General features: G+C 41.7%; 1 protein-coding gene across 8 annotated transcripts in view; it reads right to left on the bottom strand.

The window, feature by feature from the left end:
• The window catches only part of AKAP13 (A-kinase anchoring protein 13), a 209,988-nt gene that overhangs the window by 102,159 nt on the left and 89,294 nt on the right, over nt 1–18,535 (bottom strand). For all 8 annotated transcript variants that reach the window (XM_032699851.1, XM_032699853.1, XM_032699850.1 and 5 more), the window contains exon 7: nt 9,983–10,166. In XM_032699851.1, the coding sequence (XP_032555742.1) occupies nt 9,983–10,166 (184 nt within the window). The remainder of the gene's footprint in view (nt 1–9,982; nt 10,167–18,535) is intronic.

The following is an 18,535-nucleotide window of genomic DNA, read 5'->3' as shown; positions in this document are numbered from 1 at the left end:
ATCCCCAGCTGAGAACTGGGTTGGGAGTTGGACTAGATGATCTTTAAAGGTCTCTTCTAATCAAACTATTCCATGATTCTACAACGTCCCTTCCCCACTGCAGAGACCAGCCATCCCCAGATCTCCCTTTGCAGCACAGCTACAGATTTGCCTGGAAGTAGCAGAGTTGTGTGCTTTTTTTCAAATAATTTGGAATTCAAGAAAGTAGATATACAGCAAATGTATGCCATCAACAAAGTAAAACTACACATAGATTTCAGCACCTTTACTGACAGGTTTCTTACTTTAAAACTTGCAAACCTTTCTTATGGGCAAGTGCCCATCAGCAAACCCCAGGGCTCTCTGGGATGCCACGCAATTTAGAAAGCAAAGTCATAACGAACAAATGACACCATAATCACAACAGGAATGGGCAGAGCAAGGTGGGGAAACAGTCAGACAGTTCATGACATGGCACAGAAACCTGTGCAGGCGATGGTGGTGGCAGTGACTATCCCTGCTCTGCCTTGGTACAACCATCTACTCGCTTCTGTGACTCATTTTGGGTTAAATCTGAAAGGAAATTCAGACAAAGCAAACCTATGACTTGCACCATTCAAGTCAATTGCTTTCAGCAGAATTACACTTGATTTAAGCTGAATCAATATTTCCACAGAGAAACAGAATGAAGCATCCAGTTTCTGGAGGTGATTAGCATAAATCTACAGAGGCACTGAAGTCAACTGAGCCATTAGAAGTGACTAAAGAAATGACCTTCCTTTATCAAGGAAACACAGACATTTCTGTCTGCAGTATTTTTCTTTTCAGATGTCATGTATGAGAAACCACTGTACTCAGGGCCACTTTCAGAGTACAAGAAGGCAGTGAGCACAAAACCCACAGTCACCCACTCATGGGGACAACAGCAGCCAGATAAAAGAACTGAGCACAATAAGTCTGCTCTACTTTCTCATCAGCTTCAAGGACACTTAGAGGCATCTCCAAATCAGCACCCACAAAGCAGCCTGCATGACTTGCTGAGCCTCAAAGGACCCTCAGTGACTTCAAAAGCCTGGAAATCTGGAGCAAGATGACAGGCAGAGTCCCCTGCAACACCGTGAGTGTGCTCACCCCTCCAGCAACCTGCCACCTTCACACAGCCCAGACAGATCAAATAATCACTTCTGCTTACAAAGACAGTGCTTTCTTTTCATACTCAGGCTGCCAGCCTGTGTTACACTTCAAGAAAAGCTTTAAACCTTTTGAGAAACCAAGATCTTTCTCACATCCAGCCAAGTACAAACTCCAAGCTCTCATTTTTAGTGGCGTTCACCTATGTTATACACAATTAAGCAATAAGGAAACGAATGGCTCAATCTATTGACTCCTTCATATCATCCCCTTCATAAACTGTTCCATCCCAGCACTATGGTCTGCAGCAGAGAGGACACATGGGGATTTGCAAGCGTTAACTCGTTTTCACACAGGTATTCCTGTTGCTCAGGGAATCACTTCCAAGGCCACGTAGCTCATATGAAGACACTCCTGCTCATTTGTCTTCGTACACTGAGCTTCACTGTTTGTGCCTTTCCTGCATGTCTCACTGCAAACCCTGGGTTTTATTGAGAGATGATAAAAACACACTTTCTTCCAGGAAAAAAAGCTTTGCAGTTATGTATTTTGTACTTCCTGGCTGTGAAAGATGTTTATTTTGTCCAGATTTGGAATTTTTGTACTGGTTGTATAGAAGTGCATACCCAAGCTGGTCTGCTAGGAGATAAAAACAGATATGCAAATATTTACTGCAGATTTATTAACAAAAATACGTATACAAACTCCAACCTTCAAGAAGTCTGAAAATCTGCTTCTGTTCAGCACAAAAATCCAGTTTGCTGCAGTTTGCCAGCAACAAAGGAAATCTGTCTTCTTATGAGATTTAACCATCTTGGGTCAATTCTTTCTCATTCTCCCCTTTCAACAGCTTCCCATCAAAATACATAACAGATACCAGTGAACTGAAAATTTCATATGAATCATCTCCAAGCCCAACTTTTGCAGAAGAAGGTATCTTGGTTAAAAAAGCAAGACAGTGTTCAGTAAAAGCTGATAGTGTTCACTAGCTCTACCCTCTGTCCAACCGTGCCATGCCACGTCCCACTAAAAAAGCCTGGAAGAAGTCCTCCAGCTCTGGTCCTTGGAGATAAATCCAGAAGGGAAATCGCTGGGTGCAACAAAGGACAGACTTCCCAGCCCCACCTTTATCTGCAGAAAGGTGGCCCAAAGAAGGATGCCAACCCCAAACAGGGAGAGAGGAGAAGCAAACAAAGGTCCAAAATACTCTCGGGCCATGCCCTGTTCCATCTGGGAGCTGATTAGATTGCTGAAACCACAGGATCACCTCCTGTCCATCTGGCATGTAAGACAAGATGATAGATAGATCATAGAATCACAGAATGGTTTGGGTTGGAAGGGACCTTAAAGATTGTCTAGTTCCAACATGGGCAGGGACACCTTCCACTAGACCAGATTGCTCCAAACCCCATCCAAGCTGGCTTTGAACACCTCCAGGGATGGGGGATGTAAGTAGGTAATGTTTTTTAATTAAACCTCCCAGCATTGCCCAAGTAGACTAATCTCCTTTCAAGGAGGAGCCACACACTGTACTCATGTGCTGAATCTCTTCTCATCTCGTGGGGGAGAGGAAAGTGCCTGCACCAGCACAGCAAGGCTTCTGGTTTCCTGCAGATACAGGCAAGAGATTTTTAAGACAAGGGAAGATAAGCGGGAAAGGGAGAACAAAAAAAAAAAAAACCTGAGTGAAAAGCTCTGCCCACCCTCAAAAGCTGCAGGAACTGTGCTTGGTAACAAGGGTTTGAAACTCGGCGGTGCCGGTGCTCGTGGCAGGCGCGTCTGCCGGTACCAAGATACCAGGTTTGAACCAGAGGGCAGAGGAAGAGGAGGGAGGAAGAGATCAGAAGACAAACAAAAAAGCCTCAGTGAGTTAAGCAAAACCTCGTATTAGGAAGATTTTATAAAGGGGCAAGGAATGCAGTGTGGGAACTCAAGGTGTTATTTCCTGGGGATTTCCTTCAGATTTCTGAGCTGAAACAAAACAAACTCAGCAGCATTGCCAGCACTTGGGATCTTACTGCAAGCCTGACAACAGCTGTGGGTTTATTCTGAAAGCACCAGCACCTAAAATCACGTGACAAAGAAAAAAAATCAAAAGTTCCAAATGCTCCAGGAAAGTAGAAAAAAGGTTTCTTATATAAGAAAATTCTACATATTGCTCGCTAATTTGAATAGTTGGGATATTGAAGGAAAGAGTTAAAGTTCATCTGAAGTAGAAAAAATTACTAACCCCTCACAAACTGCAGTGAGTTCCAACACCAAACTGAATTCAGGATTGTATAACCTACCCTTCAATATCAGACTAAATATTTAATAACTGGATTCAAAATATTTAATGCTAACTTTTCAGTCCATTGATCAACACTCTCCATACAAATTATGGAGAGAAAAGCTGTCCTCGTCTCTCGACAGTTGTTTGCACACATATCTTAAGGGAACATGCCCAGTATTTCCTACCACAAAGGGTCTGTGCTCCTAAACCCACAAATTTCTTAGGCCCCAATGTTAATTATACATTAAAAAATATATAAAAATACAGCTACAAACTGTCATTAACTATATTTGCCAGAAAGTACAATCTGCATTCCATAAGAGTAACTGTTATTAAATGCACTTTCCCATTTGTTTTATTTTCAGAGTCTTATGCAACAAGAAGGGTGCTTTGCTTAGGATGTGGAGCTGTTGGTCCAACAGAGAACTCAGTGTCAACTTGAAGTCTTATCAGCAAACAAAAGAAGTTTAAGGTGAATCTATGAAATAAACTCAAGAGTGAAAACAGATGCCATTTGTTGCATTTGAAATACAAAAGTACAGCCATGGAGACTACTCCAGCAAGGAGTGTTTTCTTTACAGCTAAAACCAGCATCTCAGATCAGGACAAGTGATACAGAAGGAAGACTTGTCTCTGCAGAACATCTCCATGTGCTGCAAGCAACTGTGATCACAGGCTCTGCAACACAACCCAGAGATGAAGCCATTGCTTTGTCGGCCTCTGACACAGTAGTTTACAAAGTCTTCCTCTACAATAATCTGTTCAAACTTCAGTCCCCACCATAAATGCCACTACTTCAAGCAAATCTGCTCCAGAGATGAAGTATGAGCATCCTAACTGGGTATCCAATCCAGCTAACCCATGCCTGAGGCCAAAACCCCAGCAGTTCTGGGAAGCCACTTATCTGCATTTTCTAAATTTATCCTGAAACAGAGCTGTCTATCTAAATCACTTACTAAACACACAAGGCTGTCCAGCACTTATGGCCCCCATAATTTTTGGGATCACTTCCAGATTGGGATTGCTGAGGGGGGGAAATAATTTTCTTCTCATATCTTACCAAATCTTTCCAAATCTCTTCTAAATCTCTTCTTTCTCATCCTCACAGGCTTGTTTCCATGATCATCTCCCAGGACTACAGTTTCCAAGCAGGAAATCAGAGACAGTAAAAAGCTGTTTCTACCACATGGACAAAGCCTTCTCTCTCTTTCATATTCAGAGGTGGATACATACAAAACAAAGGAGAGGAGGGAGCCAACAAATGAAAATACAAGTCTTCATGGGAATGTGGGACACACTAGGAAGTCGTAAAAGTTGGAGCACGATGAGGGTGAGTAGGTGAAAAGAGAGAAACACAAACTCTTCCTACTCAATGACATTCACACCAGGTTTCCTTGGCCCCCAGCTCCCAGTCTGCTCTTCTGTTGTGGCCAGAACAAACCCACAGCACCTCAGCATCTTTCTAATCATGATGTTCAACAAATTAAATGATGATGTTTTAAATGAAAATCTCAAAGTTCAGCAATGCATGGCCACAAAACTAGACCCTGTAGATCACTACTCCTTCCATGCTTTTGTAGCTAAACATCACCTTAACACATACACATCAGAGCCCTCTTTCACTGCCCTTTTAATACCTTTGAATCCCCCTTTAAATGTTAATCTTGTGCCAGCACTTAAGAGACAAAGTCAACTGCTCTCCTGCCACATCACAGCAAGCCATATTCTAAATCCAGCACCCCAAACTGCAATCAAAAGGATTTGTTGCTTGGTTTGGGGTGCAAGAACAGATGGAGAAACATCAACATTTAATTCAATAAACCTTTCAGCCCCTGATTCTGCTTACCCTGAAATAAAATTAAAAATATGCATGGCATCACCTGCCAGTGTGGTGGCAACCTTCTGGTCACCTGCACATCCCCAGCTGTGTCCTGCTCATGCTCCAAATAAATACTGGAAGAACTGAAGTGATCAAGGGGAGACTCAGATCTTTGCACACTTAGTTCTCAGCTCACAAGGTTCATACAGGAAAGGAGGGTTCAGTCTATACATTCTCAGGGGCACAAGCACCCTGTTCCCATACAGCTGCCACCTCCTGGCACTGAAGTCACTGAAGCAATGTTTTCAGTCCCAGGAAAGCAGCGACTTTGGAAAGCATCTGCATCACAGATGGCTCTTGGCCTATGCAAAGACTGAATTTAATGGAACAACCTAGCACCAAACTTCAGTGAAAAATGTCCATCTTCAACTACCATCCCAGTCTGGCAGGGCACTGTAAGAAGTGCTTGGTTTTAAGATCATGCTTAAACTCTGATGAACATGAACTGGATATTTCTGAAATTAAACACTTGCTTAAAGGACCTGTTACATTGGGGTGCAAAAAAAAAAAAGACATACAAGGCAAATCCTCTTGCAGCTCTGGCTCAAAGAAGCAGAAAAGTGTATTCAGCTATAAAAGTTAAGTCACTGAAAAAGCTTCCTTATTTGAGAGGCACCACAAAGACTACAGCCCAGACTTCACCAATTACTTACGTAAAATCAGAACAATAGCAAGTGATAATCACAGACTGCAAAACATTCACAAAACCCTTCTGCTACCAGCGAGTTATTCCTCATGTGTGCTAATTAAATCAGTTTAGTTTTGGAAATACAAACTTGTACTGACTTACGGTTTCACAGACTGAGCCACCTGGACATTACCAGGAGATTTGAAGGAAGAGCAATCCCGGAGCTCTGCAGAAGTGCTTTAGAGCAATAAGCAGAGAAACCAGCAAAAGTAAAACTAATATTACAATAAAAACTACAAGACTGTTACAAGTCTAAAACTTTTCTTTGCAGCGATTAGAAAAACGGAAGTTTTTTTTTAATGGGCTTTACTTTCTCTCACTTCCCTTTTTCAGGGGACATAAATCACTCTCAGCTGTGAAGGAACTACAACCATTTGGCTTCACTGGGGAGAAAAAAAAAATGTTACTAGACAGAAATGAAATCAGAAACAAAATCAGTGTTTGTGTGTTTTACAAGGCAGCACTTCCAACTTCTCTGCGATCCCGCACGCTCGCTGTGTCTTGGAGCCATTTTCCTCACTGCTGTGCAGAGCACGGCAGAACATGGAGCTGGCAGGGGGATTGTGTTACTGCACCACTGCGTTGGAAAACATCAACTCCTGCACACTGCAGCTGTCCTGCTGCACAGGCCAAGTTACTCACACAGTACTCACACAGTACTACCCGCCTGCTTAATAACTGTGCTGCCACTTCAGAGCCGACACGGAGCAGCCAGCATTGCCCAACTCGAACACTGAGCAAGCAACAGGCTTCAGCCAAGGACCCTTCACTTTGGAACTCGCTCCTACCACACTCAGAAATTGCTGAAACTCAGAGAGGGCTATGCAAACTTCCTGGTTTCCAATGTTTTTTCATGCAAGTAAAGATAACTTATTGAAATTATAGTTAAAAATTGTCTTTAAATTTGTATTTAAAAAAATAAACAACAACAAACTGTTAAGCAAGCTGCCAGCAAGCAAACAAGAATGCTCCTAGAAAAAAACTTATACACATATTTGTATATATATATAAAATATATATATACTATAACTTATAAATCTTTATATATATTTTCCCCTATAAAACTCCTGCTCTTCCACACTATCCTGTTCCATTTGCACCGCAGGACAATATTTGTTGTGCAGTTTTCATTTCAAAGATAAAACAAGCACCCTCAGGAATGATATACAACCGATGAATGTCTATTGGTGGTGAATATTTATTTACTTGTACGAATATTTATTAATGAATGCTGCTATCAGCACCCTGCTCTCTGTCTCTGGTGACCTACATGATCTCTATCACAGCTCCTCAGTTTGGTCTGGACAGAACCAGCCCATGCACTTTTCCTGTCTGGTAATGAAGAACCAGAGCACAGGCTCAAGACTAAAGGAAGGAATACCTGAAGGGCTACAAAATTTAAATAGGAAGCATCTTTCTTTTTTTTTTTTCACATGAAGAACTGCAACAGCTGAAAAGAGAAAGTTCATCTGATAAACAGAAATTCAAAATGTCACCAGTGTAATTAGTTTCTGAGAAAAATATTTACACTGCAGCTGAATCGAGCTACTTGCAGGCAAACCACAGCACAACTGCAACAAGGGAGAAGGTTTTGTGTCTGCTCTTTAATGATTGTATCCTAATTATGGCAAAATTTCACCCCTTCCCAATGCTGTCTGGGAGAGTCATTGTAAAATGCGGGGTCCTGCGAATTAGCAAGAAAGAGAACAATAAATTCCCCCCAAGGATAATGCATCACAAAACATGCTGCATTCATTTATTTGGCAAAGTGCAGTTTAATTACTTGTTAAAATAATGACTCCTTTGTAGGGGCCCTCACTAACATGCGTTGCTGCTCTGTATTTTGCTGAGTGGGACGAGCTGTGTGCCAAATTTGCGTGCACGGATTATACAGCGTGAGCATAAGCAGAGGGCAGAAAGGAGGTTGTACAGTGTCCTTTGTGTTTTGACAGCACATAAATGACACTCACTCTCTTCACGGAATTTGTCTGCTTTTCTGTATTTTGAAACTCTGTATTTCTTCTCTCAGTAGGGATTTTCAAGCCTCGATCCCATTTTATTGCAGAAAACGCTCAGCACAGTAAAAGTCTGCTGAGGAATCAGGATGTGCCCATTTTGCAGCCCAGTGTCACACGGGCTACTGCTCCAATCAGCCCCAAGCTCATACCAGGGTGCTCCACCACCATCTCACCCATTGAGAAAGGGGACTGATTTTGAGCATCCACAGATTTCTGTTTGCAGGGCCTCATGGAAACAGGAGGGGTTTCGCTGTCATGGGACCTGTGGCATGGCTGTCAGATAGTTATACATTATACTTCCACCCAGCAGCCCAAGAGGAAAACAAACCATAACGAACAGTTTAAGGATAAACTAAGAAGAAGAGGAGCTGGGATCTTGATGGTAACATTACTGAAGTTGTTTGTGTCGTATTTTCAAAGACATACTGTAAAGGTTACCAGAGAAATCCCATGGATTGCACCAGCAATATCCATTAAAGGCAATGGCACAGGGCAATTCCATGGAATCCCAGAACTCTTCTTTTTTTATTCTACTGAGTGAGAACTGCCATGCCAGTACTGGAGCCAGTTGTGAAATACTCCACCATGAATACATGAATATACTCCACAATACATGAATAGCAGTTGTAATAGTTTTTTTACTTCCCATTTCTACTGAAATTACCAGCTCTACTCACATTCAGGTTGCAGTATTTGCTTTGAGCTCTATAATCAAGTTTCGGGCAACTTAAGATTCTTGACAGTATGTAAAGCCTGTAACATGGTTAGCCTCACCTTGGAGAACTTTGCTGCAGTTATAGGATGAATTTGCATGTTCCATTTTTAAAAGATAGCCTGTGAGAGTTGTGTTTCCACAGTATGACTGTTGAACTCGATGGAGAAAAAAGTAACACTGTCGTCATCCATGTATTAATACCAGCAAAAGGTTAGAGTATAGGTCCTATCCCATCCTGCACCTTCCCCTTCACCCTCATTTTTCATATGATTGGTTATATTTAAAGATGAAATTTAAATACACTCACTCCACCAACACAGATCACATTTTCTGCCCTCTAACACTCCATCTAACAAATATGCAAAGTATAATAATTTACTGTTCATAATGGAAAAATAGTGAGTGATAATGTGGACAACACTCCTAAACATGATACTGAGTCACTCAACGTGAACTCCAAGTATCTCAAAATTCAATTCAGAACAACAAAGTTAATAACAAAGCTTAAGAGAACCAGGCATCAGAATAACACACATAGAGACCAAATCTTTTCTCCTATACAAATATCCCTCTTGGGACTTATTTAAGCTCTTTGTCTTTATTAGCCTCAGCTATTAAAGCTAGATCTCCAAACATTTGCTATTCAAAACTAACTTGCAATCTTCCAAAGGATTCCTTGTAAAACAGTGCAATAAATGCTCATGCCACAAGTTACTTGCTGTGTACTGTAAGACTGGGCTGCTTCTCAGGACCACTCACAAGAGAACTGTTTTCTGTTAAGTATTTGCATTAACTCTTACCTAATTTTATTTACCTATACTAGTATATACCTATTTTCTACAAGATACTGCTTTATTTCAATACAATGATCATTATTTCATTTAACTAAAAAACTCTGTATCTAAAAAGTAAGAACACAAAAGTCAACCACCACAACACCTGCTATACCCCCTCTTTTGGGCAGCTGTGCTTGCTCAAAGAAAAGCTTTTTCATTTGAGTTTGCATAAGGTTTGTCTTAATTAGTCAATATTACAATGACTCACTTTGGGTCTTACGAGACAGCTGGAAGCAGAACACTGTGCAACACAAAAGGAGAACATAACAATATTATTGCATTTCCCCTAACCCCTCAGGGCCTGCCCCCATTGCTGCTAGCAAGAGAGGTAAAAGCAAGATTATATAAAAATTGCCTTTAAGGGTGGAGTATAGCCCTTAGACACTATTCAGGGATAATGTGCAGCAAAGCCAAGCATGGCAGAGAATGGAAAACCAGCAGAGGAACCAGTAAATCATCCTTACTCTGTCAAAAGCTGGTGCAGCTTCTGGTAGCCCCTCTCCAAGGCCAAGCTGACGGGCGTTGCCCCTTCGTTGTTGTGGATGCTCAGAGCTCCTCTTCCTCCCGGCTGCTGGAGCAGAAACCACGTCAGCCGCAGCAGACCCAGCCTCACCGCAAAATGCATCAGTGTCTCCCGAGGGATGTTCTCTGGGAAGTGGGAGAAAAAGAAAAAGGAAAGAAAGAAATGGGAATTTGTAGGCTGTGGGTTAGGGGAATGTTATATCCCCACCTCCCAGCCCCACCACACACGGCGGCTGGCACGGAGCTGACAGCCCAAAAGCCAAGGAACCTGCAGCACCTGGAAAAACAACCCTGGCTGCCAACATCCAGGAGACACAGGTATTTTAAAGCAAGGGAAAGGCTACAGTGGGACTGGAAGTGCTCAGGACCTCTCATGGTGAGACTGACCACAGAAGTCAATGCAAAAAACCCACCAGTTCCTAAACAGCCACAGCCACCACCAAGATGCAGCACTTCCAAACAGGAGCATGGTCAGGTGGGCTTTCCTAGACATCCAAGCCTTCTCCTCACTCACCCAGGACCGGGCTTTAGGGACGGACAAGTTTTGCTGTCTAACAGGACTCTGATTTGCCCCATGGCATGGGGGGAAAAAAAAAAATCAATTACATTTGAAGCATAAATCCACAGCAGTAATAAAAGAGAACAGTTTAAAAACTCATATAGACAAAAAAAAATAAAAAAAAAGCAAGGGTTTTCTTTGCCTCAGACCAACTTTTCTCAGCTTTATACAGTAGCTCTGTCGTTCTGAGTAGAAGCATTTATAAACTCTCAATCTCTGCTGTTGCTTTTTGCGTTTAATAACCGTGACCTTCTAATCTGGTAGAAGTCACTCTTGAGCCTGAGCTTTCATCTCAGAAAAATATCCCCCCAACTCCAAAAGCTGGAGCCCTAGAACGATGCTCTGAAAAGCTTTAACCAGAAATGAGCTCCAGATGCACTGCTGAAATCCAGCATTTGCAGATCAAAGCCTGTTATTTCTGTATGAAGGGTAAAAGCAATTGCGTTAAAAAAACTTGCAAGAAATAAAAATTTGTTCTTTTAATTAACAAAGGATTTCATTATTGAGTGACAGCAACAACAACAAAAAAGCACCAACTGGGTCTCAGAAAGCCATGCCAATGAGCACACTTGGTTTAAACCCTTTAATATCACAGCAATGATTTATTGGGTTATTAATTTGGGTGCCAGCCAAAACTATATATCAAGTCTTAAAATGTATGTACAAAATGGCTTTAGGATTTAATTTTGTATTTTTTCCTTAAGAACTGTGCCCCAAGAGAAATCACTTCTTCAAAGTGCTTTTATTTTTCCTGCTTACTTACTTTCTTTAGGGACATCATTAAGACCCTCAGCGAAAAACAAAACAAACCAAAAAGAGGCAGTTCTTCCCTGTCTAGCACACAATTTTTCCCAACTTTTTGGATCAATTCCTGAAGAACTAATCTGTATGCAAGAACCAAAGGCTTTCTGGCACTGTTTCTCTTCCGAATGACTCCAAATTAGGTCTCTGGGCTACAAACCAATCCTTCCCCCCAACCTCCTCTTGATTACCGTAAAGCAAAACTATGCTGCCTTGAATACATGAGAGTGTCTGAATGGGAGTTCCAGCTGATGGGAGAAAAAGAGAATAGCTGAGCTCTCTCAGAGACAAATTCTCAGCCTTTGGGTAAGTAATGAGAAGGATTTTGGTATTAAATGTTATAGAGTGTAATGATTTAGAAGTAATACAACAGGGAATTCAATTCAATCAATGTTTTCAGCCTTGGATTTAAAGAAAAAAGAAAAATGAGACACCATATAGGCAAACATAAGGGAAAGGCTACTGATGAGGCTGCAACATGGGTAGATACAGGTAGGACTTACCCAAAGTGAAAGTAAATGCCCAAAGTTTCACTTAATGAACTTGTACATGTTCAAAGCTCCCACATTACGTGTACACTAGCAAAGTCAGTACAATTAACGTGGTACAATTCTTCCTGCAGAGATGTAGGAGGCACAAAAGCACTTCTGTTAGAGCACATGACATGCCATTCAAATAAAGCATGTATTGCACTGGTCTGACCACACCCGTTCTAGCACAAGATGTCCTGTTCTAGATTTGTTGAAAGGAAAAATCATTTTCTTAATTAATACAGTCAGTCTTGCAACAAATCTGAGCAGCTTAGAGCTACAAAGCATAAGCACAGACCCCCGGACAAAAATGCTTCTTCCTCCTGCAGCTGAGAGCTTTACCAATAGGTAGAAGCATCACCTACTCACCAATTCATGGCTCATCACTAAGCACACACATCAACTGAAAATTCTGCAAGATGCAAATACTCATCCTGTCCCTCAGCCAAATGGGTGCCCCTCTCTGTTTTGTATGTCCACACATGAAATGCCCCCTCCCAGTTGTCCCAGTCTGTTCATAGGACTGCACCTTTCGTGTTTTCCTTATTCTTTTAAAACAATCTTCTTTAGCACCAAATTAGCGGGCACAGTAGCTCCAGAGTTTGGATGGAGATGTCTGCAAATACAACTGCACTGGATGTGGCCCTGCCCCAATGCCTTGGAGCGAGGACAACGTGCACAGAAGATCTGTACAAGAGGACATGGCGTGTTGCCATCGGAGCATATTAAACATACAAGCTCACTATCCAGGCCCATTTGGAAGACTCTGCCTAACATATAAACTGGCACGAGGCCACCCTAACAGATGGGCACGGATGATGGCAGCAAAGAGACAAAGTACTGTACATCCAACAACTGCAGGGGCCCCAGGCGATGGCTTTGGAAGGTTCTGGAGTGTGCAAAACTTGTATGGCTGCAGTTAAAAAGGCGTGTGCCATCTGTGGGCTGGATTAATTACTAATATATAATGAAGAATACATCTGTTGGTGTAGGGTGTTGCTCAAAACTAGACAAGAGCTGGTCTGCATCAGGCATGGGTGTGTTGCTGGATGGAGAGGGGAGGAAGACAGACAGATCTCTTCAGACTTCCCAGCTTTGAAGGGATGAAGCTTGTAATACAAAATGCTGAAAATTCAGTCAATGATTTTAAGATCTTGCCATGGTGCAAAATGCATGTCCCAGGCATGGAAGAATATCAAAGACTTTAAAATGCAATAGCCAGAGCTCCTTCTCCTACCCTGTACCAAGCATGAGCTCCTCATCTTAAAACGGTTGTCGTCTGAATGTAAACAAAAACCTTCTTGTAATTAGGAAACTGTGGAAATACAGGACACATGATACTGAAAAGGCCAAGGTTGTTTTGTTCCTTTCTTGTTTCCTAGTAATAGGCAAGAGTTGAAACATATGATTATTGCCCCATAATGGCAGGGCACTCTAATCCAGCTGGCAAAACACAACATTTTAGATATATTATTTTTGAGTAATTCTTTTCTGCTGTGATATGTGAACAGATAGTTTATCTGTGCAACTGAGGACAAAATTTCCATAGAAGACTGTCAAATGTAGTTTGTTAATAGTAAAGGATTAAGGTTTAAGGTGCTCCTAGGACAAAACAAGTAAGCATTGAAGATTAAAAAAAAGTTTGGGTATGATACACACAAGAACACTAAGTAAAAACTTTCATTTTAATCCTGATCAAATAAGAGAGAAAACCTGCTGCTCCTTTTTTAAAATCAGCTACATAGAGAATAACCTATACCTAACTGCTCAGTTTATCCAACATGCCCTGAGACATCTCACCATGGAACAGCCAGCCATGGAATGGGTAGCACTGCTTGCTATTCTTCCTGTGCTGTTGATCTTCACCTGCTTCTCACCCCAAATCACACACAGTTGGCCATTTTGACATGTACCATCAAATCTGGCCTCAAAATGTTGCTTTTCTGCTGGAAATGTTCTCACTGCTCAGATGAATCCTTGAGGAACAAGGGTGAAAAAAGCCCAGAAACAAGCTGTCACCTAACGCTGAGGTCCTACGGGAAGGCTCCAGCACACAACTGCACTGAAGAAAGGTCAAGGCAAAGCTGTTGTGTTTGGAGTTATGAGTTCAGTTAATAAAAGACGTGTGGGTAATTCTTTTCCTAATCAGATAAACAAGAAATTTTTCAAAGCACACCAAAAGATCTTCATGTCCCCATTCCAACTAAAATCAAAGGGAACAGAAACATTCTCATGCCAACAATTTCTCAGCCACAGACTACACGGTACATCTCAGTCCTGAGCAGAGTATTTCAGATGCTGTCTGAACAAGAATTATTTTCTGCTTCTCGTTTTCCACTGCAGAGGGCAGTAAATTTAGGTATGGAAAAGACTTTTTACATCTTATCAAGGGCTGTAGCTGAACAGATCACTTTGTGCTGTTGGCACTGAATAGATCATGGTGACTTATGCTACACAGTCCTTTACCAGAGAACACAGAAAGTGAGCAGCAGACTGGAAAGGATATGAAACCCGACAAAAAGAATACCTATAACTATTACACTGAAAGGGTTCAGCAAGAAAGTATAAAAAGGGTACATAAAACAAACAGATTAAAGCTCTATGTCTAAAAAAAAAATCATCAGCTGTGTATCTTTAACATTCTCCCACAGGAAAGGAGCTTAGTTCCTAATAATCAAATTCTGAAAGTTTTTAGAAGTTTTTTTCAGGCTTTTTGCTCTTTTTCTTTAAAATAAGACACTCTATTTGGTTAGTTTCTATCTTCAGACATTCTCCCTTTCTGCAAAAAAACGCCAAATTAACTATCTCTATGCAGAATGACACTCATGGTGTCCTGTACATTGAAATCCATCCTACTGGTTTTGTACATGATATTAACCCCATAATCCATTCAGACTATTTCATTTCCTTCTCTACCCACATCCTACCTGGAGGAGCTCAGGGAGTTTAGTTTCCCAAGAAGTACTTACTGCACAAGGGTGTTTATCCCACAGCACTTCTGGGAAGCTCTACATATTCAACACATCAGTAACTGCAATCTGTTAAGGTTCTATCTAATCAGATGGTCTCCTGGTTATCTGCCCACAATCCTGGCTCACTATCTCCCAGCAGCCCTCACACTCCCAGGGGAATTGCTCCATATCATGATCACAGCAACCCTCTGCCAAAGTTAAGCAGCTCCTGAAGCACCACCTCAGACAGCCCACACAACCAAAACTGTAACCATAGGTCTGGGTTTCACCGCTTACTTTTAATAAGCAAAATGAAAAGACTGTTTCCTGAAAGGTTTTGTCAGAATACTACTTCAAGATATTTTGAAAGTGATCTGTTTACTAGTGATACAATTAAGCTCTCTAAGCTTTTCATACCTGAGCCTTAGATCCTCCCTAATTTTTTTTCTGTCTTTTTTTTCCCCACTGCAACATAAACAAGCCATAATCATTACTCATACCTCAAAATATTCAGTTGTGGTTTTTTAGTTAGCTTATTTTCTTTTCAGTAATTTAAAATAGAACATCGCAGTCCTGTATTTACATTGCATAAATCCTCAGAATACATATTAAATTTTGATTTCTAGACATAAAGTGCAACAATCTGTTCCATTTAAATAGCTGCTTTTAAATGCCACTGAGAGCAGTAAATAACCCTACTTTTGACAGCACTAACAACTATGTTCTTTGGAAAGTTACAGTGCACTTGTAATTATTAAGACAGACATGATTATACGGCACCTGAAAGAAATGCTGTGTTTGGAATACCACGGTAACAAGAGTAATCCTTAGTTATGGATATTCTGAAATTGTGGATGCCATTTGAGTTCATAGAGATACACAGATAACTAAGTGCAAGGCCTGCTGTGCAAGGACACTGTACGGCTGGGGGAAGAGCACAGTTCTTGGGGACACAGTTGTTCCCAAACAGCAGCGATGAGGACTGAGCTGTGCAGGGAGGAAGGAGCTCGGGACACTTTGCCAAGGGGGTTCAGGCCCACTCTTTACCTGCAATGAAAATCCTGTCCCTACACACGTGTGCACCTGACCGGCCCCTGCAACCCAAGGACACAGTGATGGACCAGCTGAGCAGGACCATGGCACCACACATGGCACTGCTTCCTCTGCCTCCTCCAGCTCCAGCATGTGCCAGGCTTTCTGCTGCTATCCAGGTCATCTAAACAAATGGTTGAGTACCCTCTGCCTGCCTCAGCAAGAGAGGATGGAGCTCAAAGACCTCTAATGTCAGGAATCTTAGGTTCTCCCATTCCTAGTCTGCTGGCTGTGTCTGTTTGCTGACACAGCAGATTAGTTAATCGGTCTCAGGAGACAGAGCTGGGTGACAGTTTTAGCAGCTTCTCTGCCCTCTGTGGTGTATGATGGAAATGAACTCCCTGCCCTCTGCTCAAAGACTAGTCAGTGCTGAGTGCAAGTGAAAGCAAGGAGAAGCCTCCACATAAAGCCATCCCCTCCTCAAAATTCAGCCTGTGCTCAGTGGTGGATCTTGTACCCAGCTTCTGCTTGCAAAAAGACCATTACTTCCTAACTTTTACAAAAGTTAGACTCCTACTTCAGGCCTTCGAAAAATTGACTTTTAAACATGCTTGACAGCAACAGCCATCTCTGAACAGCAGTTCCCCATCAGGCTGAGGCACTCGGGGAGCTGGCTGAGGCTCCCGGCTCGCTCCCGCCTTCCGAGGTTTTGCTGAACAGCAGCGTTTTGTTTCCAGCCCACAAGAGCCCATAGAGACATGCCAGCTTAGAGGCAGCGCTAAACATCTCTCAAGGAGGGATCTGACATTTTCTTTTGTTCTCATTTCTATAGTATTTTCTCCTTCGAGAAGGTTATTTGAAGTTATCTGGTGCTGACATTTAGAGAAAATGTGAAACATGAATTGGAATAGCTGTTCATAGGTAGTGTTGCAGGGTAGGACAGCGTGTCCCACTGCAGAGGTCCAGAATATGCCTAATTCTTCAAATGCTCCCACAGTTTCAATCTTTGCAGTGCTTTTCTCTCTCCCACGCACAAATTAATACACAAGCACCACTATAAGGGTGCTGTGTTTTACCACAGAGATTTTTCTAATCTAGAGCTCCATCATAAATCAGGGACATCTCTTCTATCTCACTCTAGCAAAACAGTTTTATGACCAAAAGGACGCTTACACATGCAAATCTTTCCTGTCACAATCACAAAAATTCCCCCAAATACCCTATGTATAATTATCTCACTGCAAAAAAATAACTAAAAAAAAAAGGGAACATATTTTATAGCACTAATATTCTTGGATGAAAGTTGCATTTAATGCCATTACGTTTATTCACTAATAGTACTGTCTACAAAAACCTCACCACAATATGTCAAAACAATCAGAGTTACAGAATTCAGCACTACAGAGCTCCCCCTTCTCACTGAGAATGCCACAGATGTTCCACAGGTCCATTAGCATTCAGAGCCCCACACAACCACAACTTCCAGGCACACAAGCACAGGCTGAACAAACCAATGTAAATCTTATGGTCTGATTTCCCTAAATGCTGATTTTCCAAAGAATAATCAAAATCAAAAAGAGAAACCGTATCTCAGCTTCTTGCAAAATCAGCAACAATTCAGAGCTTCAAAGTTTTCATTAAGATCACTTCGACCATATTTTTATCACTTCAACCACAAATGTCTGTGTTATCACAACTTTTTTAAATGCAGAAAGAAACATCAGTGACTTCCACATAAAGGAAAAAAATACCAGGTGTTTTATCTCCTTGTAAACATATGACAGCTGCTGAATTTCTGTCCAGAAACCATTAAATATGACCAAATCTTTCAAAGTCTGCTAACACGAGAATTGCCTGTCCGTGTATTCAGGTTTACAAAAGCAGTCAGCAAGTTGGAGAAAACATAAAGCAGGAAAATCTCCTGTGGAAAACCCTGTTGCAGTGAGCAGAACTGAGCCTGCTCCACCAGGCAATCCACGTGCCAGTCCTATTCAAGTGTTTATGCCACTGCATCCTATAAAAGATAACAGATGCCTCATAGTCACATTCCTGAAGTGAAACTATTTGCCAAAATACCCTGAAAATTACCAGCAAGTATTTGTAAACACTGGAACTAGTCTCCCAACCCCCCAGTATGCTTCCTTTTACTCCCCCGTGACAAAATAAGAAGAACTCCAAGAACACGGACATGCCACAGCATCCGGAACACCTCGGCACTTCTGCTTCAGCAGTCACCAGAGACTTTGGGCCAGTCTTGAGGTTTATTTATAAGCTCTCAGTAACCCTTGCTGCTGTGGTGAAGGGTCAGACTTTCCCACCTTCCCTTTCCTATATTTGCAAAATTGTCCAGGTTTATTTTGGGGAACTTCTGTGCTAACCCAGCTGATGTACAATCAGGGATGCAATATAAACCCTCAAGGAAAGAGCCACAACTTCTCCAAGAAAAATAACATATATTTTACACATAAAATCTTCGTACCTGGTCTGTAAACCCAACATTTAGCAAAAGCAACAGATTTGTGGCACAAGGATATTTCCAGGAGTATCAAGACTTTTTACACACAGGTTTTTGTCAGGATATAGTGTGATGCTGATACACATACCATTGCTATATACGAACAA

Source organism: Chiroxiphia lanceolata, chromosome 12, assembly GCF_009829145.1.
Source record: "Chiroxiphia lanceolata isolate bChiLan1 chromosome 12, bChiLan1.pri, whole genome shotgun sequence".
Classification (NCBI taxonomy): domain Eukaryota; kingdom Metazoa; phylum Chordata; class Aves; order Passeriformes; family Pipridae; genus Chiroxiphia; species Chiroxiphia lanceolata.
Note: the sequence above shows the minus strand (reverse complement) of the source record. Positions and strands in the feature narration are given on the sequence as shown.